Source organism: Monodelphis domestica, chromosome 3 (assembly GCF_027887165.1).
Source record: "Monodelphis domestica isolate mMonDom1 chromosome 3, mMonDom1.pri, whole genome shotgun sequence".
Lineage (NCBI taxonomy): Eukaryota > Metazoa > Chordata > Mammalia > Didelphimorphia > Didelphidae > Monodelphis > Monodelphis domestica.
The window spans coordinates 126,363,728-126,390,245 of record NC_077229.1 but is presented as its reverse complement, the minus strand read 5'-3'; the positions used below and the strand labels follow the sequence as shown (position 1 = coordinate 126,390,245).

Genomic DNA, 26,518 nt, shown 5'->3' with positions numbered 1-26,518 from the left:
ACAACTAATCCCAATATTATACAAAGTCCTTGACAGAATAAGCAAAGAAGGAATTCTCCCAGATTCCTCTCATGACACAAATATGGTACAGATTCCAAAGCCAGACAGCTTAAAAGTAGAGAAAGGAAACTATAGACCAATCTCCTTCATGAACATAGATGCAAAAAAAAAAAAAAATCTTCCAAAGAATACTAGCAATAGACATGATCGCCAGGATTATTCATTACAATCAGGTGGAATTGATACCGGGAAGGCAAGGATGGTCCAATATCAGGAAAACCATCCACATCGTTGGCCAAATCGACAAGCAACCAACACAAATCACATGCTTATCTCAGTATTTGCAGAAACAGCCTTTGACAAAAAACAACACTCATTCGCACTGAAAGCACTACAAAGTCTAGGAAAAAAGGGCCTTTCCTAAAAATAATAAATAGTATATATCTAAAACCATCAGCAAACATCATCTGCAATGGGGATGAATTAGAAGCCTTCCCAATAAGATCAGGAGTGAAGCAAGGATGCCCATTATCACCTCTATTGTTGAACATTGTACTAGAGACACTAGCTGTAGCAATTAGAGAAGAAAAAGAAATTGAAGGCATTAAAATTGGCAACGAGGAGACCAAGCTATCACGCTTTGCAGGTGTTATGATGGTCTACTTAAAGAACCCGAGAGAATCAACTAAAAAGCTAGTGGAAATAATCAACAACTTTAGCAAAGTTGCAGGATACAAAATGAACCCACATAAGTCATCAGCATTTCGATATATCTCCCACACATCTCAGCATGAGTGAGAGAAATTCCATTTAAAATCAGCCTAGACGATATAGAACGATTAGGCATCTATCGGCCAAGACAAACACAGGAACTATATGAACACAGAAATACAGAACACTTCCCACACAATTAAAAGTAGATCTAGACTACTGGGAAAAAGCAAAACAAAACAAAACATTAACTGCTCATGGGTAGGACAAGCTAACATAATGAAAATGGCCTTCCTATCCAAACTTATTTACTTGTTTGGTGCCATACCCATTGAACTACCCAAAAATCCTTTTGACTGAATTAGAAAAAAACAACAACAACAACAAAACAGAAACAGAAACGGAACAAAGTTTGTTTGGAAGAAGTAAATACCAAGGATATCTGTGGAAGTAATGAAAGAAAACATGCAAAGGAAGGGGGCCTTGCACTACCAGATCTCAAACTATACTATAAAGCAGCGGTCATCTATACAGTATGGTACTGGCTAAGAGACAGAAAGGAGGATCAGTGGAATAGACTTGGGGTTAGTGACCAGAGTACCACAGTCTATGATAAACCCAAATATCCCAGCTTTTGGGACAAAAATCCACTATTTGATTAAAAAAAAAAATCTGCTGGGAACATTGGAAGACAGCATGGGAGACACAGGGGTTGGATCAACAGCTCACACCCTATACCAAGATCAGCTCAGAATGGGCGAATGGGCTGAATATAAGGAAGGAAATTAGAAGTGAATTAGGTGAGCACAGAATAGTATGAATGTCAGATCTTTGGGAAAGGAAAGATGCTATTGGGTTTTCAAGTTTCTGTGTGGTCACATTAAAAACAACAACAACAAGGGAGTGTTAATCTCCTTTTGAAAATCCCCTCTGTGATCCTTTTGGGAGAGGAGGGTTTCAGAGGATTGACATGCCTAGTCAGAAACTTGAAGACCCTTTATTTAGCATGGATTGCAAGGAAGTTCACACCCCCAGAGAAAGGAAGTTCCCAGCCTGAGAGATAGTAAGTTCACACCCTGAGAGGGAGAAAGTTCACACTGTCAGAGTTAGGAAGTTCACACTCCCAGAGACATGGGAGAACTGGTAGGTGGAGAAAGGGGTTCATTATAAAGCCAGAGCAGAGGGCTGGAATTGAGCTTTTGGTTGGTGACTCTGGTTGAAGCAAGAGTCTTGTGCTGGTGGCCCTTGCTGAAGGGACTCTCAGCCTCCGAAGAGGATTCCTGAGTTGGTGGCTAGGGCTGAAGGAGACGCTTATTCTGGGGACTCTTGTGCTCTTCTGACTGGAGATTGGAACTTTGTTGGAGGTGAACTGGATTTCTTCAGAGAAGCCCTTAGGGCATTTAGCTCAACTGCTCCCTACCTCCAAAATCCCTTTTCCGGTACCCTCCTGCTCCCATCCACCCTTGAGGTGATTTGAGTATTGGAGTGAGGGTCCTTGGTTCAGAACCCCATTTTTGGGGGGTGGGGGCCTGAATAAGGCCCCAGGTTGCCTCAGATTCTGAGTGTTGTGTGTGTGTGTACACATCTCTTCAGTTTACAAAGAGCCAGATACTTCAGAGTGTCCCGTCTCAGCCCTGAGCCTCAGGAAACTTTTGGCACCATGTCCGGTGTGCATTATAAATTTTCCTCCCAACTCAACTATGGGACCGTTATCTTTGAAGGACCCCACATCTCCGTGTGTGATTTGAAGAAGCAAATCATGAAGAAAGAGAAACTCAAGGCTCCTAACTGCGAGCTACACATCAGCAATGCAGACACAAAAGAAGAGTACACGGATGACAATGCCCCGATTCACAGGAATTTCTCCGTTATCGTAAGAAGAGTTCCTGCTGGAGGTATTGTAGCTACGAGCAGGACACATGTTTTAGATCTAACTAAACGAGTGAGTAGAACCTCAAAAGCAAACCTATCTCATGACCTGAGAAGACAGTTTGATATGCCTAGTGGCGTTCCACGGGAGGCGAAAAAGGAAACTCAAAGGAAGACTGACTCTTCTGCATCCGCTTCTGTGGCCCAGTTGATCAAGTTTGCAAATCTGACTGAAGCCGATGCTTCTGAAGAAGACAAAGTTCAAGCGATGATGATCCAGTCCGTCCACGAATACGATCCGATCCATTACACGAAGACACCTCCGGGGCCACCTCCACCATCTTATACCTGTTTCCGGTGTGGGAAACCTGGCCATTACATAAAGAATTGCCCAACCAAAGGGGATAAAGACTTTGATCCGGTTCCCAGAATGAAAAAGAGCACTGGAATTCCTAGAAGTTTTATGATGGAGGTGAAAGATCCGAACATGAAAGGTGCCATGCTTACCGATACTGGAAAATATGTCATCCCAACCATAGATGCAGAGGCATATGCCAGGGGGAAGAAAGAAAAACCACCTTTCCTACCAGCGGAAGAGTCGTCTTCGTCAGAAGTGGAGGACCCTATCCCAGATGAATTGCTATGTCTAATCTGCAAAGCCATAATGACTGATGCCGCTGTCATACCTTGCTGTGGAAACAGTTATTGTGACGAATGTATAAGAACAGCTTTGCTAGAATCGGATGGCCATACATGCCCAACTTGTCATCAGAATGATGTGTCTCCTGATGCTTTAGTTGCCAACAAATGTTTGCGCCGGGCTATTGAGAACTTCCAAAACAAAACCGGTTATACCAAAGGGCTTCAAAAGCAAATATGCCCACCCCCACCTCCAAGGCCACCGATTCAGCGGAACCTACTGCCACTGACCAGACCTCCACTTTCAAGACAGCAGGACCCTTTGAAGATCCCAGTGACATCTGCATCTACTCATGCTGCTACTGCTTCTGGATCATCATCCATGAGTCCTAATAAATCCTCTGCTGCACCTATAAAGAAACCTTCTACTCCGGCACCAGTTGCCGATGGAACTGCCACAGTGTCCATATCTGTCCAAGCAGAAAAACCAGATGGGCCTTCCCGTGATCCTGATGACAAACTGAGACCTGCTGCAGCTTTGGTATCAGATCATCCTCAAGCTTCTTCATCAACAGCAATTAGTGCACTAAGGGAAGAAAAGGGCTCTCGGGGACCTCTGCTTGGAACGCCTTCTGGGATCGGGCAGTCCCTTTTGCATGGACAGTTGATGCCTACAACGGGTCCAGCAAGAATAAATGCTGCTCTTGTTGCTCCTGCTCCTGCTGCTACTGCTGCTGCTGCTGCTCCTGCTGCTGCTGCTGCTGCTCCTGCTCCTGCTGCTGCTGCTGCTGCTGCTGGTAGACCTGTTTGGGAACCAAGCATCAATGGAGGGCAACACCTTGGTGAACATTCCCAGAGGACTCATGGCCCATCACTACCAGGAACACCTGTCCCACCGCCTCCTTTGTATCCACCACCGCCCCACACACTTCCTCTCCCTCCAGGTGTTCCACCACCTCAGTTCCCTCCTCAATTTCCACCCGGGCCACCACCACCTGCTGGCTACAGAGTCCCTCCTCCAGGTTTCCCTCCAGCCCCTACAACTTTATCAGCACCTTGGGTATCCACAGCAGTACAAACCGCTCCTCCGAATACCATCCGGACAATACAAGCTCTCCCCTTATCCAGGGAAGAGTTCTACAGAGTGCAAAGAAGACTAAGAGAGGAGGAGAAGAGAAAGTCCAAACGAGATTTTGCTAAGAAATTCACGGACTACGAAAAGATTCCAAAGGAGCGTCGACGCGCCTTTTCAAGATCTAAATCGCCACATAGTGGCTCCTCTCGCTCAAGAAGTTCATATACCTATTCTAAATCGAGATGTGGTTCCTCACGTTGCCCTTCCCATTCTCGATCCTTTAGTCCTTCACACTGTCCATACCCCAGAAGAGGCAGAGGCAAAAGTCGAGATCGGCGTTCAAGATCCAGGTCTCATGGTTATCACCGCGCCAGATCGAGGTCGCCCCCACGTAGGCGATATCATTCACGACCAAGATCCCCTCCAGTGTTTAGGGGGCAGTCTCCTAACAAACGGAATATACCTCAAGGACAAACAGGTCACCGCAGTCCCAACAGAGGTGGCAATTACCCGGAAAAGCTCTCAGCGAGACATGGTCACACCATGAAGGACATTGCCACGTCAAAAGAGAAGGACCGTGAAAATCCACCAGGAGATGGAAAGGGAAGCAAACAGGACAAACACGGGAAGAGGAGACAGGGGGAGGAAAATGAAGGCTTTCCTAACACAGAGTTGCTACAGCGCTCTAAAAAACGAAGGAAGTGTTAATTCCCTTCTCACAATCTGAAGTCTTCACCTGTGAAATGAGCTGGAAAAGGCCAAAGCAAATCATGCACTACCTTTGCCAAGAAAACCCCAAATGCAGTCAAAAGAGCTGGGCACAACTGAAATAACCAAACAACAACAATTCTACACCGTGACTCACTTCAGCAATTGTAAAGAAGAGAAGGGTCCTTTCTATTGAACAGAAGATACTCCATTAAGAAATATAAATGTAACCATTTGCACTTTAGGCATCAAAGGACGTGAGGGTTTGTTGCTAGCCATCGATTATCACGAACAAGCAGGACCAGTAGCAGGGCACTAACAAGTTTAGCATTCGGTGTCGGAGCAAAATCTATTGGGCCTCAACTGAGAGAAAGGAGGTAGGAGTTGCAATCATGAAATCTGAGAAAGCCAAAGTAAAAACGGATATGATTAAAAGGGATAGTGAAGGTAACTACATCCTGATAAAAGGCAGTGTCGACAATGAGGAAATATCAGTAATCAACATGTATGCACCAAATGGTAGAGCATCCACATTTCTAAAGAAGAAACTAGTGGAGTTAAAGGAGGAAATAGATAAGTAAGCTATACTAGTGGGAGATCTGAATTTACCACTATCAGATCTAGATAAATCAAATTGAAAAAAAAAACTAAATGAGAAAGAGGTGAGAGACGTGAATGAAATCTTAGAAAAATGAGAGTCAATAGGTAAACGGAGAGAAATATATAGGGACAAAAAGGAAGACCCCTTCTTTTCAGCAGCACATGGTACATTCACAAAGATTGACCACGTACTAGGGCATAAAAACATGGCAAAACAGTTCAGAAAAGCAGAAATAATAACTGCAACCTTTTGAGATCATAATGCAATAAAAAGAATAATCAGTAATGGTACATGGAGAGCCAATTCAAAAACCAATTGGAAATTAAATACTATGATTCTCCAAAATCTGTTAGTTAAAAAACAAATCATAGAAACAGCTAGCTACTAATTTCATTGAAGAAAATGACAATGATGAGACATCCTTTCAAAGTCTGTGGGATGCAGCCAAAGCAGAACTCGGGGGGAAATTTATATCCTAGAATTCATATATTAACAAATTAGGGAGGGTAGAGGTCAATGAATTGGACATGCAAATCAAAAAACTGGAGAGCAAAAAATTGAAAACTCTCAGATGAAAACTAAATTAGAGATCCTAAAAACTAAGGGAGAAATTAATAAAATCAAAAATGAAAGAAAGATTGAATTAATAAATAGGAATAGAAGGTGGTATTGTGGGGAAACAAACCCAACAAAAGAGACAAAGCACTGGTCAATCGAATAAAAAGATAAACAAGAAAGGAATGAGGAAAACCAAATTCCCAGTACCATAGATGAAAAGGGAGACCTCACCTGTAATGGAGTAGAAATTGAGGCATTCATAAAAACGAATTTTGCCCAATTATATGGCAACAAATATGGCAATGTGGGTGATATCGATGAATATTTACAAAAATATAGATTGCCTAGATTAACAGAAGAAGAAATGAAATCCAGAAATAATCCCGTATCAGAAAACAAAATTGAACAAGCCATCAAAGAACTCACTAAGAAAAAATCCCCAGGGCCTGACGGATTCACAAGTGAATCCTATCAAACATTCAAAAACAACTAATCCCAATATTATACAAAGTCCTTGACAGAATAAGCAAAGAAGGAATTCTCCCAGATTCCTCTCATGACACAAATATGGTACAGATTCCAAAGCCAGACAGCTTAAAAGTAGAGAAAGGAAACTATAGACCAATCTCCTTCATGAACATAGATGCAAAAAAAAAAAAAATCTTCCAAAGAATACTAGCAATAGACATGATCGCCAGGATTATTCATTACAATCAGTTGGAATTGATACCGGGAAGGCAAGGATGGTCCAATATCAGGAAAACCATCCACATCGTTGGCCAAATCGACAAGCAACCAACACAAATCACATGCTTATCTCAGTATTTGCAGAAACAGCCTTTGACAAAAAACAACACTCATTCGCACTGAAAGCACTACAAAGTCTAGGAAAAAAGGGCCTTTCCTAAAAATAATAAATAGTATATATCTAAAACCATCAGCAAACATCATCTGCAATGGGGATGAATTAGAAGCCTTCCCAATAAGATCAGGAGTGAAGCAAGGATGCCCATTATCACCTCTATTGTTGAACATTGTACTAGAGACACTAGCTGTAGCAATTAGAGAAGAAAAAGAAATTGAAGGCATTAAAATTGGCAACGAGGAGACCAAGCTATCACGCTTTGCAGGTGTTATGATGGTCTACTTAAAGAACCCGAGAGAATCAACTAAAAAGCTAGTGGAAATAATCAACAACTTTAGCAAAGTTGCAGGATACAAAATGAACCCACATAAGTCATCAGCATTTCGATATATCTCCCACACATCTCAGCATGAGTGAGAGAAATTCCATTTAAAATCAGCCTAGACGATATAGAACGATTAGGCATCTATCGGCCAAGACAAACACAGGAACTATATGAACACAGAAATACAGAACACTTCCCACACAATTAAAAGTAGATCTAGACTACTGGGAAAAAGCAAAACAAAACAAAACATTAACTGCTCATGGGTAGGACAAGCTAACATAATGAAAATGGCCTTCCTATCCAAACTTATTTACTTGTTTGGTGCCATACCCATTGAACTACCCAAAAATCCTTTTGACTGAATTAGAAAAAAACAACAACAACAACAAAACAGAAACAGAAACGGAACAAAGTTTGTTTGGAAGAAGTAAATACCAAGGATATCTGTGGAAGTAATGAAAGAAAACATGCAAAGGAAGGGGGCCTTGCACTACCAGATCTCAAACTATACTATAAAGCAGTGGTCATCTATACAGTATGGTACTGGCTAAGAGACAGAAAGGAGGATCAGTGGAATAGACTTGGGGTTAGTGACCAGAGTACCACAGTCTATGATAAACCCAAATATCCCAGCTTTTGGGACAAAAATCCACTATTTGATTAAAAAAAAAAATCTGCTGGGAACATTGGAAGACAGCATGGGAGACACAGGGGTTGGATCAACAGCTCACACCCTATACCAAGATCAGCTCAGAATGGGCGAATGGGCTGAATATAAGGAAGGAAATTAGAAGTGAATTAGGTGAGCACAGAATAGTATGAATGTCAGATCTTTGGGAAAGGAAAGATGCTATTGGGTTTTCAAGTTTCTGTGTGGTCACATTAAAAACAACAACAACAAGGGAGTGTTAATCTCCTTTTGAAAATCCCCTCTGTGATCCTTTTGGGAGAGGAGGGTTTCAGAGGATTGACATGCCTAGTCAGAAACTTGAAGACCCTTTATTTAGCATGGATTGCAAGGAAGTTCACACCCCCAGAGAAAGGAAGTTCCCAGCCTGAGAGATAGTAAGTTCACACCCTGAGAGGGAGAAAGTTCACACTGTCAGAGTTAGGAAGTTCACACTCCCAGAGACATGGGAGAACTGGTAGGTGGAGAAAGGGGTTCATTATAAAGCCAGAGCAGAGGGCTGGAATTGAGCTTTTGGTTGGTGACTCTGGTTGAAGCAAGAGTCTTGTGCTGGTGGCCCTTGCTGAAGGGACTCTCAGCCTCCGAAGAGGATTCCTGAGTTGGTGGCTAGGGCTGAAGGAGACGCTTATTCTGGGGACTCTTGTGCTCTTCTGACTGGAGATTGGAACTTTGTTGGAGGTGAACTGGATTTCTTCAGAGAAGCCCTTAGGGCATTTAGCTCAACTGCTCCCTACCTCCAAAATCCCTTTTCCGGTACCCTCCTGCTCCCATCCACCCTTGAGGTGATTTGAGTATTGGAGTGAGGGTCCTTGGTTCAGAACCCCATTTTTGGGGGGTGGGGGCCTGAATAAGGCCCCAGGTTGCCTCAGATTCTGAGTGTTGTGTGTGTGTGTACACATCTCTTCAGTTTACAAAGAGCCAGATACTTCAGAGTGTCCCGTCTCAGCCCTGAGCCTCAGGAAACTTTTGGCACCATGTCCGGTGTGCATTATAAATTTTCCTCCCAACTCAACTATGGGACCGTTATCTTTGAAGGACCCCACATCTCCGTGTGTGATTTGAAGAAGCAAATCATGAAGAAAGAGAAACTCAAGGCTCCTAACTGCGAGCTACACATCAGCAATGCAGACACAAAAGAAGAGTACACGGATGACAATGCCCCGATTCACAGGAATTTCTCCGTTATCGTAAGAAGAGTTCCTGCTGGAGGTATTGTAGCTACGAGCAGGACACATGTTTTAGATCTAACTAAACGAGTGAGTAGAACCTCAAAAGCAAACCTATCTCATGACCTGAGAAGACAGTTTGATATGCCTAGTGGCGTTCCACGGGAGGCGAAAAAGGAAACTCAAAGGAAGACTGACTCTTCTGCATCCGCTTCTGTGGCCCAGTTGATCAAGTTTGCAAATCTGACTGAAGCCGATGCTTCTGAAGAAGACAAAGTTCAAGCGATGATGATCCAGTCCGTCCACGAATACGATCCGATCCATTACACGAAGACACCTCCGGGGCCACCTCCACCATCTTATACCTGTTTCCGGTGTGGGAAACCTGGCCATTACATAAAGAATTGCCCAACCAAAGGGGATAAAGACTTTGATCCGGTTCCCAGAATGAAAAAGAGCACTGGAATTCCTAGAAGTTTTATGATGGAGGTGAAAGATCCGAACATGAAAGGTGCCATGCTTACCGATACTGGAAAATATGTCATCCCAACCATAGATGCAGAGGCATATGCCAGGGGGAAGAAAGAAAAACCACCTTTCCTACCAGCGGAAGAGTCGTCTTCGTCAGAAGTGGAGGACCCTATCCCAGATGAATTGCTATGTCTAATCTGCAAAGCCATAATGACTGATGCCGCTGTCATACCTTGCTGTGGAAACAGTTATTGTGACGAATGTATAAGAACAGCTTTGCTAGAATCGGATGGCCATACATGCCCAACTTGTCATCAGAATGATGTGTCTCCTGATGCTTTAATTGCCAACAAATGTTTGCGCCGGGCTATTGAGAACTTCCAAAACAAAACCGGTTATACCAAAGGGCTTCAAAAGCAAATATGCCCACCCCCACCTCCAAGGCCACCGATTCAGCGGAACCTACTGCCACTGACCAGACCTCCACTTTCAAGACAGCAGGACCCTTTGAAGATCCCAGTGACATCTGCATCTACTCATGCTGCTACTGCTTCTGGATCATCATCCATGAGTCCTAATAAATCCTCTGCTGCACCTATAAAGAAACCTTCTACTCCGGCACCAGTTGCCGATGGAACTGCCACAGTGTCCATATCTGTCCAAGCAGAAAAACCAGATGGGCCTTCCCGTGATCCTGATGACAAACTGAGACCTGCTGCAGCTTTGGTATCAGATCATCCTCAAGCTTCTTCATCAACAGCAATTAGTGCACTAAGGGAAGAAAAGGGCTCTCGGGGACCTCTGCTTGGAACGCCTTCTGGGATCGGGCAGTCCCTTTTGCATGGACAGTTGATGCCTACAACGGGTCCAGCAAGAATAAATGCTGCTCTTGTTGCTCCTGCTCCTGCTGCTGCTGCTGCTGCTGCTGCTCCTGCTGCTGCTGCTGCTGCTCCTGCTCCTGCTGCTGCTGCTGCTGCTGCTGGTAGACCTGTTTGGGAACCAAGCATCAATGGAGGGCAACACCTTGGTGAACATTCCCAGAGGACTCATGGCCCATCACTACCAGGAACACCTGTCCCACCGCCTCCTTTGTATCCACCACCGCCCCACACACTTCCTCTCCCTCCAGGTGTTCCACCACCTCAGTTCCCTCCTCAATTTCCACCCGGGCCACCACCACCTGCTGGCTACAGAGTCCCTCCTCCAGGTTTCCCTCCAGCCCCTACAACTTTATCAGCACCTTGGGTATCCACAGCAGTGCAAACCGCTCCTCCGAATACCATCCGGACAATACAAGCTCTCCCCTTATCCAGGGAAGAGTTCTACAGAGTGCAAAGAAGACTAAGAGAGGAGGAGAAGAGAAAGTCCAAACGAGATTTTGCTAAGAAATTCACGGACTACGAAAAGATTCCAAAGGAGCGTCGACGCGCCTTTTCAAGATCTAAATCGCCACATAGTGGCTCCTCTCGCTCAAGAAGTTCATATACCTATTCTAAATCGAGATGTGGTTCCTCACGTTGCCCTTCCCATTCTCGATCCTTTAGTCCTTCACACTGTCCATACCCCAGAAGAGGCAGAGGCAAAAGTCGAGATCGGCGTTCAAGATCCAGGTCTCATGGTTATCACCGCGCCAGATCGAGGTCGCCCCCACGTAGGCGATATCATTCACGACCAAGATCCCCTCCAGTGTTTAGGGGGCAGTCTCCTAACAAACGGAATATACCTCAAGGACAAACAGGTCACCGCAGTCCCAACAGAGGTGGCAATTACCCGGAAAAGCTCTCAGCGAGACATGGTCACACCATGAAGGACATTGCCACGTCAAAAGAGAAGGACCGTGAAAATCCACCAGGAGATGGAAAGGGAAGCAAACAGGACAAACACGGGAAGAGGAGACAGGGGGAGGAAAATGAAGGCTTTCCTAACACAGAGTTGCTACAGCGCTCTAAAAAACGAAGGAAGTGTTAATTCCCTTCTCACAATCTGAAGTCTTCACCTGTGAAATGAGCTGGAAAAGGCCAAAGCAAATCATGCACTACCTTTGCCAAGAAAACCCCAAATGCAGTCAAAAGAGCTGGGCACAACTGAAATAACCAAACAACAACAATTCTACACCGTGACTCACTTCAGCAATTGTAAAGAAGAGAAGGGTCCTTTCTATTGAACAGAAGATACTCCATTAAGAAATATAAATGTAACCATTTGCACTTTAGGCATCAAAGGACGTGAGGGTTTGTTGCTAGCCATCGATTATCACGAACAAGCAGGACCAGTAGCAGGGCACTAACAAGTTTAGCATTCGGTGTCGGAGCAAAATCTATTGGGCCTCAACTGAGAGAAAGGAGGTAGGAGTTGCAATCATGAAATCTGAGAAAGCCAAAGTAAAAACGGATATGATTAAAAGGGATAGTGAAGGTAACTACATCCTGATAAAAGGCAGTGTCGACAATGAGGAAATATCAGTAATCAACATGTATGCACCAAATGGTAGAGCATCCACATTTCTAAAGAAGAAACTAGTGGAGTTAAAGGAGGAAATAGATAAGTAAGCTATACTAGTGGGAGATCTGAATTTACCACTATCAGATCTAGATAAATCAAATTGAAAAAAAAAAACTAAATGAGAAAGAGGTGAGAGACGTGAATGAAATCTTAGAAAAATGAGAGTCAATAGGTAAACGGAGAGAAATATATAGGGACAAAAAGGAAGACCCCTTCTTTTCAGCAGCACATGGTACATTCACAAAGATTGACCACGTACTAGGGCATAAAAACATGGCAAAACAGTTCAGAAAAGCAGAAATAATAACTGCAACCTTTTCAGATCATAATGCAATAAAAAGAATAATCAGTAATGGTACATGGAGAGCCAATTCAAAAACCAATTGGAAATTAAATAATATGATTCTCCAAAATCTGTTAGTTGAAAAGCAAATCATAGAAACAGCTAGCTACTAATTTCATTGAAGAAAATGACAATGATGTGACATCCTTTCAATGTCTGTGGGATGCAGCCAAAGCAGAACTCGGGGGGAAATTTATATCCTAGAATTCATATATTAACAAATTAGGGAGGGTAGAGGTCAATGAATTGGACGTGCAAATCAAAAAACTGGAGAGCAAAAAATTGAAAAATCTCAGATGAAAACTAAGTTAGAGATCCTAAATCTAAGGGAGAAATTAATAAAATCAAAAATGAAAGAAAGATTGAATTAATAAATAGTAATAGAAAGTGGTATTGTGGGGAAACAAATCTAACAAAAGAGACAAAGCACTGGTCAATCGAATAAAAAGATAAACAAGAAAGGAATGAGGAAAACCAAATTCCCAGTACCATAGATGAAAAGGGAGACCTCACCTGTAATGGAGTAGAAATTGAGGCATTCATAAAAACGAATTTTGCCCAATTATATGGCAACAAATATGGCAATGTGGGTGATATCGATGAATATTTACAAAAATATAGATTGCCTAGATTAACAGAAGAAGAAATGAAATCCAGAAATAATCCCGTATCAGAAAACAAAATTGAACAAGCCATCAAAGAACTCACTAAGAAAAAATCCCCAGGGCCTGACGGATTCACAAGTGAATCCTATCAAACATTCAAAAACAACTAATCCCAATATTATACAAATTCCTTGACAGAATAAGCAAAGAAGGAATTCTCCCAGATTCCTCTCATGACACAAATATGGTACAGATTCCAAAGCCAGACAGCTTAAAAGTAGACAAAGGAAACTATAGACCAATCTCCTTCATGAACATAGATGCAAAAAAAAAAAATCTTCCAAAGAATACTAGCAATAGACTGCAGCACATGATCGCCAGGATTATTCATTACAATCAGGTGGAATTGATACCGGGAAGGCAAGGATGGTCCAATATCAGGAAAACCATCCACATCGTTGGCCAAATCGACAAGCAACCAACACAAATCACATGCTTATCTCAGTATTTGCAGAAACAGCCTTTGACAAAAAACAACACTCATTCGCACTGAAAGCACTACAAAGTCTAGGAAAAAAGGGCCTTTCCTAAAAATAATAAATAGTATATATCTAAAACCATCAGCAAACATCATCTGCAATGGGGATGAATTAGAAGCCTTCCCAATAAGATCAGGAGTGAAGCAAGGATGCCCATTATCACCTCTATTGTTGAACATTGTACTAGAGACACTAGCTGTAGCAATTAGAGAAGAAAAAGAAATTGAAGGCATTAAAATTGGCAACGAGGAGACCAAGCTATCACGCTTTGCAGGTGTTATGATGGTCTACTTAAAGAACCCGAGAGAATCAACTAAAAAGCTAGTGGAAATAATCAACTTTAGCAAAGTTGCAGGATACAAAATGAACCCACATAAGTCATCAGCATTTCGATATATCTCCCACACATCTCAGCATGAGTGAGAGAAATTCCATTTAAAATCAGCCTAGACGATATAGAACGATTAGGCATCTATCGGCCAAGACAAACACAGGAACTATATGAACACAGAAATACAGAACACTTCCCACACAATTAAAAGTAGATCTAGACTACTGGGAAAAAGCAAAACAAAACAAAACATTAACTGCTCATGGGTAGGACAAGCTAACATAATGAAAATGGCCTTCCTATCCAAACTTATTTACTTGTTTGGTGCCATACCCATTGAACTACCCAAAAATCCTTTTGACTGAATTAGAAAAAAACAACAACAACAACAAAACAGAAACAGAAACGGAACAAAGTTTGTTTGGAAGAAGTAAATACCAAGGATATCTGTGGAAGTAATGAAAGAAAACATGCAAAGGAAGGGGGCCTTGCACTACCAGATCTCAAACTATACTATAAAGCAGCGGTCATCTATACAGTATGGTACTGGCTAAGAGACAGAAAGGAGGATCAGTGGAATAGACTTGGGGTTAGTGACCAGAGTACCACAGTCTATGATAAACCCAAATATCCCAGCTTTTGGGACAAAAATCCACTATTTGATTAAAAAAAAAAATCTGCTGGGAACATTGGAAGACAGCATGGGAGACACAGGGGTTGGATCAACAGCTCACACCCTATACCAAGATCAGCTCAGAATGGGCGAATGGGCTGAATATAAGGAAGGAAATTAGAAGTGAATTAGGTGAGCACAGAATAGTATGAATGTCAGATCTTTGGGAAAGGAAAGATGCTATTGGGTTTTCAAGTTTCTGTGTGGTCACATTAAAAACAACAACAACAAGGGAGTGTTAATCTCCTTTTGAAAATCCCCTCTGTGATCCTTTTGGGAGAGGAGGGTTTCAGAGGATTGACATGCCTAGTCAGAAACTTGAAGACCCTTTATTTAGCATGGATTGCAAGGAAGTTCACACCCCCAGAGAAAGGAAGTTCCCAGCCTGAGAGATAGTAAGTTCACACCCTGAGAGGGAGAAAGTTCACACTGTCAGAGTTAGGAAGTTCACACTCCCAGAGACATGGGAGAACTGGTAGGTGGAGAAAGGGGTTCATTATAAAGCCAGAGCAGAGGGCTGGAATTGAGCTTTTGGTTGGTGACTCTGGTTGAAGCAAGAGTCTTGTGCTGGTGGCCCTTGCTGAAGGGACTCTCAGCCTCCGAAGAGGATTCCTGAGTTGGTGGCTAGGGCTGAAGGAGACGCTTATTCTGGGGACTCTTGTGCTCTTCTGACTGGAGATTGGAACTTTGTTGGAGGTGAACTGGATTTCTTCAGAGAAGCCCTTAGGGCATTTAGCTCAACTGCTCCCTACCTCCAAAATCCCTTTTCCGGTACCCTCCTGCTCCCATCCACCCTTGAGGTGATTTGAGTATTGGAGTGAGGGTCCTTGGTTCAGAACCCCATTTTTGGGGGGTGGGGGCCTGAATAAGGCCCCAGGTTGCCTCAGATTCTGAGTGTTGTGTGTGTGTGTACACATCTCTTCAGTTTACAAAGAGCCAGATACTTCAGAGTGTCCCGTCTCAGCCCTGAGCCTCAGGAAACTTTTGGCACCATGTCCGGTGTGCATTATAAATTTTCCTCCCAACTCAACTATGGGACCGTTATCTTTGAAGGACCCCACATCTCCGTGTGTGATTTGAAGAAGCAAATCATGAAGAAAGAGAAACTCAAGGCTCCTAACTGCGAGCTACACATCAGCAATGCAGACACAAAAGAAGAGTACACGGATGACAATGCCCCGATTCACAGGAATTTCTCCGTTATCGTAAGAAGAGTTCCTGCTGGAGGTATTGTAGCTACGAGCAGGACACATGTTTTAGATCTAACTAAACGAGTGAGTAGAACCTCAAAAGCAAACCTATCTCATGACCTGAGAAGACAGTTTGATATGCCTAGTGGCGTTCCACGGGAGGCGAAAAAGGAAACTCAAAGGAAGACTGACTCTTCTGCATCCGCTTCTGTGGCCCAGTTGATCAAGTTTGCAAATCTGACTGAAGCCGATGCTTCTGAAGAAGACAAAGTTCAAGCGATGATGATCCAGTCCGTCCACGAATACGATCCGATCCATTACACGAAGACACCTCCGGGGCCACCTCCACCATCTTATACCTGTTTCCGGTGTGGGAAACCTGGCCATTACATAAAGAATTGCCCAACCAAAGGGGATAAAGACTTTGATCCGGTTCCCAGAATGAAAAAGAGCACTGGAATTCCTAGAAGTTTTATGATGGAGGTGAAAGATCCGAACATGAAAGGTGCCATGCTTACCGATACTGGAAAATATGTCATCCCAACCATAGATGCAGAGGCATATGCCAGGGGGAAGAAAGAAAAACCACCTTTCCTACCAGCGGAAGAGTCGTCTTCGTCAGAAGTGGAGGACCCTATCCCAGATGAATTGCTATGTCTAATCTGCAAAGCCATAATGACTGATGCCGCTGTCATACCTTGCTGTGGAAACAGTTATTGTGACGAATGTATAAGAACAGCTTTGCTAGAATCGGATGGCCATACATGCCCAACTTGTCATCAGAATGATGTGTCTCCTGATGCTTTAATTGCCAACAAATGTTTGCGCCGGGCTATTGAGAACTTCCAAAACAAAACCGGTTATACCAAAGGGCTTCAAAAGCAAATATGCCCACCCCCACCTCCAAGGCCACCGATTCAGCGGAACCTACTGCCACTGACCAGACCTCCACTTTCAAGACAGCAGGACCCTTTGAAGATCCCAGTGACATCTGCATCTACTCATGCTGCTACTGCTTCTGGATCATCATCCATGAGTCCTAATAAATCCTCTGCTGCACCTATAAAGAAACCTTCTACTCCGGCACCAGTTGCCGATGGAACTGCCACAGTGTCCATATCTGTCCAAGCAGAAAAACCAGATGGGCCTTCCCGTGATCCTGATGACAAACTGAGACCTGCTGCAGCTTTGGTATCAGATCATCCTCAAGCTTCTTCATCAACAGCAATTAGTGCACTAAGGGAAGAAAAGGGCTCTCGGGGACCTCTGCTTGGAACGCCTTCTGGGATCGGGCAGTCCCTTTTGCATGGACAGTTGATGCCTACAACGGGTCCAGCAAGAATAAATGCTGCTCTTGTTGCTCCTGCTCCTGCTGCTGCTGCTGCTGCTGCTGCTCCTGCTGCTGCTGCTGCTGCTCCTGCTCCTGCTGCTGCTGCTGCTGCTGCTGGTAGACCTGTTTGGGAACCAAGCATCAATGGAGGGCAACACCTTGGTGAACATTCCCAGAGGACTCATGGCCCATCACTACCAGGAACACCTGTCCCACCGCCTCCTTTGTATCCACCACCGCCCCACACACTTCCTCTCCCTCCAGGTGTTCCACCACCTCAGTTCCCTCCTCAATTTCCACCCGGGCCACCACCACCTGCTGGCTACAGAGTCCCTCCTCCAGGTTTCCCTCCAGCCCCTACAACTTTATCAGCACCTTGGGTATCCACAGCAGTGCAAACCGCTCCTCCGAATACCATCCGGACAATACAAGCTCTCCCCTTATCCAGGGAAGAGTTCTACAGAGTGCAAAGAAGACTAAGAGAGGAGGAGAAGAGAAAGTCCAAACGAGATTTTGCTAAGAAATTCACGGACTACGAAAAGATTCCAAAGGAGCGTCGACGCGCCTTTTCAAGATCTAAATCGCCACATAGTGGCTCCTCTCGCTCAAGAAGTTCATATACCTATTCTAAATCGAGATGTGGTTCCTCACGTTGCCCTTCCCATTCTCGATCCTTTAGTCCTTCACACTGTCCATACCCCAGAAGAGGCAGAGGCAAAAGTCGAGATCGGCGTTCAAGATCCAGGTCTCATGGTTATCACCGCGCCAGATCGAGGTCGCCCCCACGTAGGCGATATCATTCACGACCAAGATCCCCTCCAGTGTTTAGGGGGCAGTCTCCTAACAAACGGAATATACCTCAAGGACAAACAGGTCACCGCAGTCCCAACAGAGGTGGCAATTACCCGGAAAAGCTCTCAGCGAGACATGGTCACACCATGAAGGACATTGCCACGTCAAAAGAGAAGGACCGTGAAAATCCACCAGGAGATGGAAAGGGAAGCAAACAGGACAAACACGGGAAGAGGAGACAGGGGGAGGAAAATGAAGGCTTTCCTAACACAGAGTTGCTACAGCGCTCTAAAAAACGAAGGAAGTGTTAATTCCCTTCTCACAATCTGAAGTCTTCACCTGTGAAATGAGCTGGAAAAGGCCAAAGCAAATCATGCACTACCTTTGCCAAGAAAACCCCAAATGCAGTCAAAAGAGCTGGGCACAACTGAAATAACCAAACAACAACAATTCTACACCGTGACTCACTTCAGCAATTGTAAAGAAGAGAAGGGTCCTTTCTATTGAACAGAAGATACTCCATTAAGAAATATAAATGTAACCATTTGCACTTTAGGCATCAAAGGACGTGAGGGTTTGTTGCTAGCCATCGATTATCACGAACAAGCAGGACCAGTAGCAGGGCACTAACAAGTTTAGCATTCGGTGTCGGAGCAAAATCTATTGGGCCTCAACTGAGAGAAAGGAGGTAGGAGTTGCAATCATGAAATCTGAGAAAGCCAAAGTAAAAATGGATATGATTAAAAGGGATAGTGAAGGTAACTACATCCTGATAAAAGGCAGTGTCGACAATGAGGAAATATCAGTAATCAACATGTATGCACCAAATGGTAGAGCATCCACATTTCTAAAGAAGAAACTAGTGGAGTTAAAGGAGGAAATAGATAAGTAAGCTATACTAGTGGGAGATCTGAATTTACCACTATCAGATCTAGATAAATCAAATTGAAAAAAAAAAAAACTAAATGAGAAAGAGGTGAGAGACGTGAATGAAATCTTAGAAAAATGAGAGTCAATAGGTAAACGGAGAGAAATATATAGGGACAAAAAGGAAGACCCCTTCTTTTCAGCAGCACATGGTACATTCACAAAGATTGACCACGTACTAGGGCATAAAAACATGGCAAAACAGTTCAGAAAAGCAGAAATAATAACTGCAACCTTTTGAGATCATAATGCAATAAAAAGAATAATCAGTAATGGTACATGGAGAGCCAATTCAAAAACCAATTGGAAATTAAATACTATGATTCTCCAAAATCTGTTAGTTAAAAAACAAATCATAGAAACAGCTAGCTACTAATTTCATTGAAGAAAATGACAATGATGAGACATCCTTTCGAAGTCTGTGGGATGCAGCCAAAGCAGAACTCGGGGGGAAATTTATATCCTAGAATTCATATATTAACAAATTAGGGAGGGTAGAGGTCAATGAATTGGACATGCAAATCAAAAAACTGGAGAGCAAAAAATTGAAAACTCTCAGATGAAAACTAAATTAGAGATCCTAAAAACTAAGGGAGAAATTAATAAAATCAAAAATGAAAGAAAGATTGAATTAATAAATAGGAATAGAAGGTGGTATTGTGGGGAAACAAACCCAACAAAAGAGACAAAGCACTGGTCAATCGAATAAAAAGATAAACAAGAAAGGAATGAGGAAAACCAAATTCCCAGTACCATAGATGAAAAGGGAGACCTCACCTGTAATGGAGTAGAAATTGAGGCATTCATAAAAACGAATTTTGCCCAATTATATGGCAACAAATATGGCAATGTGGGTGATATCGATGAATATTTACAAAAATATAGATTGCCTAGATTAACAGAAGAAGAAATGAAATCCAGAAATAATCCCGTATCAGAAAACAAAATTGAACAAGCCATCAAAGAACTCACTAAGAAAAAATCCCCAGGGCCTGACGGATTCACAAGTGAATCCTATCAAACATTCAAAAACAACTAATCCCAATATTATACAAAGTCCTTGACAGAATAAGCAAAGAAGGAATTCTCCCAGATTCCTCTCATGACACAAATATGGTACAGATTCCAAAGCCAGACAGCTTAAAAGTAGAGAAAGGAAACTATAGACCAATCTCCTTCATGAACATAGATGCAAAAAAAAAAAAATCTTCCAAAGAATACTAGCAATAGACATGATCGCCAGGATTATTCATTACAATCAGGTGGAATTGATACCGGGAAGGCAAGGATGGTCCAATATCAGGAAAACCATCCACATCGTTGGCCAAATCGACAAGCAACCAACACAAATCACATGCTTATCTCAGTATTTGCAGAAACAGCCTTTGACAAAAAACAACACTCATTCGCACTGAAAGCACTACAAAGTCTAGGAAAAAAGGGCCTTTCCTAAAAATAATAAATAGTATATATCTAAAACCATCAGCAAACATCATCTGCAATGGGGATGAATTAGAAGCCTTCCCAATAAGATCAGGAGTGAAGCAAGGATGCCCATTATCACCTCTATTGTTGAACATTGTACTAGAGACACTAGCTGTAGCAATTAGAGAAGAAAAAGAAATTGAAGGCATTAAAATTGGCAACGAGGAGACCAAGCTATCACGCTTTGCAGGTGTTATGATGGTCTACTTAAAGAACCCGAGAGAATCAACTAAAAAGCTAGTGGAAATAATCAACAACTTTAGCAAAGTTGCAGGATACAAAATGAACCCACATAAGTCATCAGCATTTCGATATATCTCCCACACATCTCAGCATGAGTGAGAGAAATTCCATTTAAAATCAGCCTAGACGATATAGAACGATTAGGCATCTATCGGCCAAGACAAACACAGGAACTATATGAACACAGAAATACAGAACACTTCCCACACAATTAAAAGTAGATCTAGACTACTGGGAAAAAGCAAAACAAAACAAAACATTAACTGCTCATGGGTAGGACAAGCTAACATAATGAAAATGGCCTTCCTATCCAAACTTATTTACTTGTTTGGTGCCATACCCATTGAACTACCCAAAAATCCTTTTGACTGAATTAGAAAAAAACAACAACAACAACAAAACAGAAACAGAAACGGAACAAAGTTTGTTTGGAAGAAGTAAATACCAAGGATATCTGTGGAAGTAATGAAAGAAAACATGCAAAGGAAGGGGGCCTTGCACTACCAGATCTCAAACTATACTATAAAGCAGCGGTCATCTATACAGTATGGTACTGGCTAAGAGACAGAAAGGAGGATCAGTGGAATAGACTTGGGGTTAGTGACCAGAGTACCACAGTCTATGATAAACCCAAATATCCCAGCTTTTGGGACAAAAATCCACTATTTGATTAAAAAAAAAAATCTGCTGGGAACATTGGAAGACAGCATGGGAGACACAGGGGTTGGATCAACAGCTCACACCCTATACCAAGATCAGCTCAGAATGGGCGAATGGGCTGAATATAAGGAAGGAAATTAGAAGTGAATTAGGTGAGCACAGAATAGTATGAATGTCAGATCTTTGGGAAAGGAAAGATGCTATTGGGTTTTCAAGTTTCTGTGTGGTCACATTAAAAACAACAACAACAAGGGAGTGTTAATCTCCTTTTGAAAATCCCCTCTGTGATCCTTTTGGGAGAGGAGGGTTTCAGAGGATTGACATGCCTAGTCAGAAACTTGAAGACCCTTTATTTAGCATGGATTGCAAGGAAGTTCACACCCCCAGAGAAAGGAAGTTCCCAGCCTGAGAGATAGTAAGTTCACACCCTGAGAGGGAGAAAGTTCACACTGTCAGAGTTAGGAAGTTCACACTCCCAGAGACATGGGAGAACTGGTAGGTGGAGAAAGGGGTTCATTATAAAGCCAGAGCAGAGGGCTGGAATTGAGCTTTTGGTTGGTGACTCTGGTTGAAGCAAGAGTCTTGTGCTGGTGGCCCTTGCTGAAGGGACTCTCAGCCTCCGAAGAGGATTCCTGAGTTGGTGGCTAGGGCTGAAGGAGACGCTTATTCTGGGGACTCTTGTGCTCTTCTGACTGGAGATTGGAACTTTGTTGGAGGTGAACTGGATTTCTTCAGAGAAGCCCTTAGGGCATTTAGCTCAACTGCTCCCTACCTCCAAAATCCCTTTTCCGGTACCCTCCTGCTCCCATCCACCCTTGAGGTGATTTGAGTATTGGAGTGAGGGTCCTTGGTTCAGAACCCCATTTTTGGGGGGTGGGGGCCTGAATAAGGCCCCAGGTTGCCTCAGATTCTGAGTGTTGTGTGTGTGTGTACACATCTCTTCAGTTTACAAAGAGCCAGATACTTCAGAGTGTCCCGTCTCAGCCCTGAGCCTCAGGAAACTTTTGGCACCATGTCCGGTGTGCATTATAAATTTTCCTCCCAACTCAACTATGGGACCGTTATCTTTGAAGGACCCCACATCTCCGTGTGTGATTTGAAGAAGCAAATCATGAAGAAAGAGAAACTCAAGGCTCCTAACTGCGAGCTACACATCAGCAATGCAGACACAAAAGAAGAGTACACGGATGACAATGCCCCGATTCACAGGAATTTCTCCGTTATCGTAAGAAGAGTTCCTGCTGGAGGTATTGTAGCTACGAGCAGGACACATGTTTTAGATCTAACTAAACGAGTGAGTAGAACCTCAAAAGCAAACCTATCTCATGACCTGAGAAGACAGTTTGATATGCCTAGTGGCGTTCCACGGGAGGCGAAAAAGGAAACTCAAAGGAAGACTGACTCTTCTGCATCCGCTTCTGTGGCCCAGTTGATCAAGTTTGCAAATCTGACTGAAGCCGATGCTTCTGAAGAAGACAAAGTTCAAGCGATGATGATCCAGTCCGTCCACGAATACGATCCGATCCATTACACGAAGACACCTCCGGGGCCACCTCCACCATCTTATACCTGTTTCCGGTGTGGGAAACCTGGCCATTACATAAAGAATTGCCCAACCAAAGGGGATAAAGACTTTGATCCGGTTCCCAGAATGAAAAAGAGCACTGGAATTCCTAGAAGTTTTATGATGGAGGTGAAAGATCCGAACATGAAAGGTGCCATGCTTACCGATACTGGAAAATATGTCATCCCAACCATAGATGCAGAGGCATATGCCAGGGGGAAGAAAGAAAAACCACCTTTCCTACCAGCGGAAGAGTCGTCTTCGTCAGAAGTGGAGGACCCTATCCCAGATGAATTGCTATGTCTAATCTGCAAAGCCATAATGACTGATGCCGCTGTCATACCTTGCTGTGGAAACAGTTATTGTGACGAATGTATAAGAACAGCTTTGCTAGAATCGGATGGCCATACATGCCCAACTTGTCATCAGAATGATGTGTCTCCTGATGCTTTAGTTGCCAACAAATGTTTGCGCCGGGCTATTGAGAACTTCCAAAACAAAACCGGTTATACCAAAGGGCTTCAAAAGCAAATATGCCCACCCCCACCTCCAAGGCCACCGATTCAGCGGAACCTACTGCCACTGACCAGACCTCCACTTTCAAGACAGCAGGACCCTTTGAAGATCCCAGTGACATCTGCATCTACTCATGCTGCTACTGCTTCTGGATCATCATCCATGAGTCCTAATAAATCCTCTGCTGCACCTATAAAGAAACCTTCTACTCCGGCACCAGTTGCCGATGGAACTGCCACAGTGTCCATATCTGTCCAAGCAGAAAAACCAGATGGGCCTTCCCGTGATCCTGATGACAAACTGAGACCTGCTGCAGCTTTGGTATCAGATCATCCTCAAGCTTCTTCATCAACAGCAATTAGTGCACTAAGGGAAGAAAAGGGCTCTCGGGGACCTCTGCTTGGAACGCCTTCTGGGATCGGGCAGTCCCTTTTGCATGGACAGTTGATGCCTACAACGGGTCCAGCAAGAATAAATGCTGCTCTTGTTGCTCCTGCTCCTGCTGCTGCTGCTGCTGCTGCTGCTCCTGCTGCTGCTGCTGCTGCTCCTGCTCCTGCTGCTGCTGCTGCTGCTGCTGGTAGACCTGTTTGGGAACCAAGCATCAATGGAGGGCAACACCTTGGTGAACATTCCCAGAGGACTCATGGCCCATCACTACCAGGAACACCTGTCCCACCGCCTCCTTTGTATCCACCACCGCCCCACACACTTCCTCTCCCTCCAGGTGTTCCACCACCTCAGTTCCCTCCTCAATTTCCACCCGGGCCACCACCACCTGCTGGCTACAGAGTCCCTCCTCCAGGTTTCCCTCCAGCCCCTACAACTTTATCAGCACCTTGGGTATCCACAGCAGTACAAACCGCTCCTCCGAATACCATCCGGACAATACAAGCTCTCCCCTTATCCAGGGAAGAGTTCTACAGAGTGCAAAGAAGACTAAGAGAGGAGGAGAAGAGAAAGTCCAAACGAGATTTTGCTAAGAAATTCACGGACTACGAAAAGATTCCAAAGGAGCGTCGACGCGCCTTTTCAAGATCTAAATCGCCACATAGTGGCTCCTCTCGCTCAAGAAGTTCATATACCTATTCTAAATCGAGATGTGGTTCCTCACGTTGCCCTTCCCATTCTCGATCCTTTAGTCCTTCACACTGTCCATACCCCAGAAGAGGCAGAGGCAAAAGTCGAGATCGGCGTTCAAGATCCAGGTCTCATGGTTATCACCGCGCCAGATCGAGGTCGCCCCCACGTAGGCGATATCATTCACGACCAAGATCCCCTCCAGTGTTTAGGGGGCAGTCTCCTAACAAACGGAATATACCTCAAGGACAAACAGGTCACCGCAGTCCCAACAGAGGTGGCAATTACCCGGAAAAGCTCTCAGCGAGACATGGTCACACCATGAAGGACATTGCCACGTCAAAAGAGAAGGACCGTGAAAATCCACCAGGAGATGGAAAGGGAAGCAAACAGGACAAACACGGGAAGAGGAGACAGGGGGAGGAAAATGAAGGCTTTCCTAACACAGAGTTGCTACAGCGCTCTAAAAAACGAAGGAAGTGTTAATTCCCTTCTCACAATCTGAAGTCTTCACCTGTGAAATGAGCTGGAAAAGGCCAAAGCAAATCATGCACTACCTTTGCCAAGAAAACCCCAAATGCAGTCAAAAGAGCTGGGCACAACTGAAATAACCAAACAACAACAATTCTACACCGTGACTCACTTCAGCAATTGTAAAGAAGAGAAGGGTCCTTTCTATTGAACAGAAGATACTCCATTAAGAAATATAAATGTAACCATTTGCACTTTAGGCATCAAAGGACGTGAGGGTTTGTTGCTAGCCATCGATTATCACGAACAAGCAGGACCAGTAGCAGGGCACTAACAAGTTTAGCATTCGGTGTCGGAGCAAAATCTATTGGGCCTCAACTGAGAGAAAGGAGGTAGGAGTTGCAATCATGAAATCTGAGAAAGCCAAAGTAAAAACGGATATGATTAAAAGGGATAGTGAAGGTAACTACATCCTGATAAAAGGCAGTGTCGACAATGAGGAAATATCAGTAATCAACATGTATGCACCAAATGGTAGAGCATCCACATTTCTAAAGAAGAAACTAGTGGAGTTAAAGGAGGAAATAGATAAGTAAGCTATACTAGTGGGAGATCTGAATTTACCACTATCAGATCTAGATAAATCAAATTGAAAAAAAAAAACTAAATGAGAAAGAGGTGAGAGACGTGAATGAAATCTTAGAAAAATGAGAGTCAATAGGTAAACGGAGAGAAATATATAGGGACAAAAAGGAAGACCCCTTCTTTTCAGCAGCACATGGTACATTCACAAAGATTGACCACGTACTAGGGCATAAAAACATGGCAAAACAGTTCAGAAAAGCAGAAATAATAACTGCAACCTTTTCAGATCATAATGCAATAAAAAGAATAATCAGTAATGGTACATGGAGAGCCAATTCAAAAACCAATTGGAAATTAAATAATATGATTCTCCAAAATCTGTTAGTTGAAAAGCAAATCATAGAAACAGCTAGCTACTAATTTCATTGAAGAAAATGACAATGATGTGACATCCTTTCAATGTCTGTGGGATGCAGCCAAAGCAGAACTCGGGGGGAAATTTATATCCTAGAATTCATATATTAACAAATTAGGGAGGGTAGAGGTCAATGAATTGGACGTGCAAATCAAAAAACTGGAGAGCAAAAAATTGAAAAATCTCAGATGAAAACTAAGTTAGAGATCCTAAATCTAAGGGAGAAATTAATAAAATCAAAAATGAAAGAAAGATTGAATTAATAAATAGTAATAGAAAGTGGTATTGTGGGGAAACAAATCTAACAAAAGAGACAAAGCACTGGTCAATCGAATAAAAAGAGAAACAAAAAAGGAATGAGGAAAACCAAATTCCCAGTACCATAGATGAAAAGGGAGACCTCACCTGTAATGGAGTAGAAATTGAGGCATTCATAAAAACGAATTTTGCCCAATTATATGGCAACAAATATGGCAATGTGGGTGATATCGATGAATATTTACAAAAATATAGATTGCCTAGATTAACAGAAGAAGAAATGAAATCCAGAAATAATCCCGTATCAGAAAACAAAATTGAACAAGCCATCAA

The 26,518-nt window shown here is 43.3% G+C and overlaps 4 protein-coding genes across 4 annotated transcripts; all 4 read left to right on the top strand.

The window, feature by feature from the left end:
- Positions 1-1,427: 1,427 nt before the first annotated feature.
- Positions 1,428-6,801, top strand: LOC130457969 (E3 ubiquitin-protein ligase RBBP6-like). Its single transcript, XM_056820850.1, has one exon. It carries the CDS (start codon positions 2,372-2,374, stop codon positions 5,000-5,002), a length of 2,631 nt encoding a protein of 876 aa, XP_056676828.1. The 5' UTR covers positions 1,428-2,371; the 3' UTR covers positions 5,003-6,801.
- A 1,271-nt stretch (positions 6,802-8,072) lies between these two features.
- LOC130457968 (E3 ubiquitin-protein ligase RBBP6-like) lies at positions 8,073-12,544 on the top strand. Its single transcript, XM_056820849.1, has one exon. The coding sequence runs from the start codon at positions 9,017-9,019 to the stop codon at positions 11,645-11,647; it is 2,631 nt and encodes an 876-aa protein (XP_056676827.1). The 5' UTR covers positions 8,073-9,016; the 3' UTR covers positions 11,648-12,544.
- A 2,176-nt stretch (positions 12,545-14,720) lies between these two features.
- Positions 14,721-19,314, top strand: LOC130457967 (E3 ubiquitin-protein ligase RBBP6-like). The gene has a single exon (XM_056820848.1). The coding sequence runs from the start codon at positions 15,665-15,667 to the stop codon at positions 18,293-18,295; it is 2,631 nt and encodes an 876-aa protein (XP_056676826.1). The 5' UTR covers positions 14,721-15,664; the 3' UTR covers positions 18,296-19,314.
- A 2,053-nt stretch (positions 19,315-21,367) lies between these two features.
- On the top strand, positions 21,368-25,839 carry LOC130457966 (E3 ubiquitin-protein ligase RBBP6-like). Its single transcript, XM_056820847.1, has one exon. It carries the CDS (start codon positions 22,312-22,314, stop codon positions 24,940-24,942), a length of 2,631 nt encoding a protein of 876 aa, XP_056676825.1. The 5' UTR covers positions 21,368-22,311; the 3' UTR covers positions 24,943-25,839.
- The last annotated feature ends 679 nt before the right edge of the window (positions 25,840-26,518 follow it).

Bases quoted from the DNA above. Each gene is read 5' to 3' on its own strand.
- LOC130457969 (XM_056820850.1), top strand. From the start codon at position 2,372: ATGTCCGGTGTGCATTATAAATTTTCCTCCCAACTCAACTATGGGACC.
- LOC130457968 (XM_056820849.1), top strand. From the start codon at position 9,017: ATGTCCGGTGTGCATTATAAATTTTCCTCCCAACTCAACTATGGGACC.
- LOC130457967 (XM_056820848.1), top strand. From the start codon at position 15,665: ATGTCCGGTGTGCATTATAAATTTTCCTCCCAACTCAACTATGGGACC.
- LOC130457966 (XM_056820847.1), top strand. From the start codon at position 22,312: ATGTCCGGTGTGCATTATAAATTTTCCTCCCAACTCAACTATGGGACC.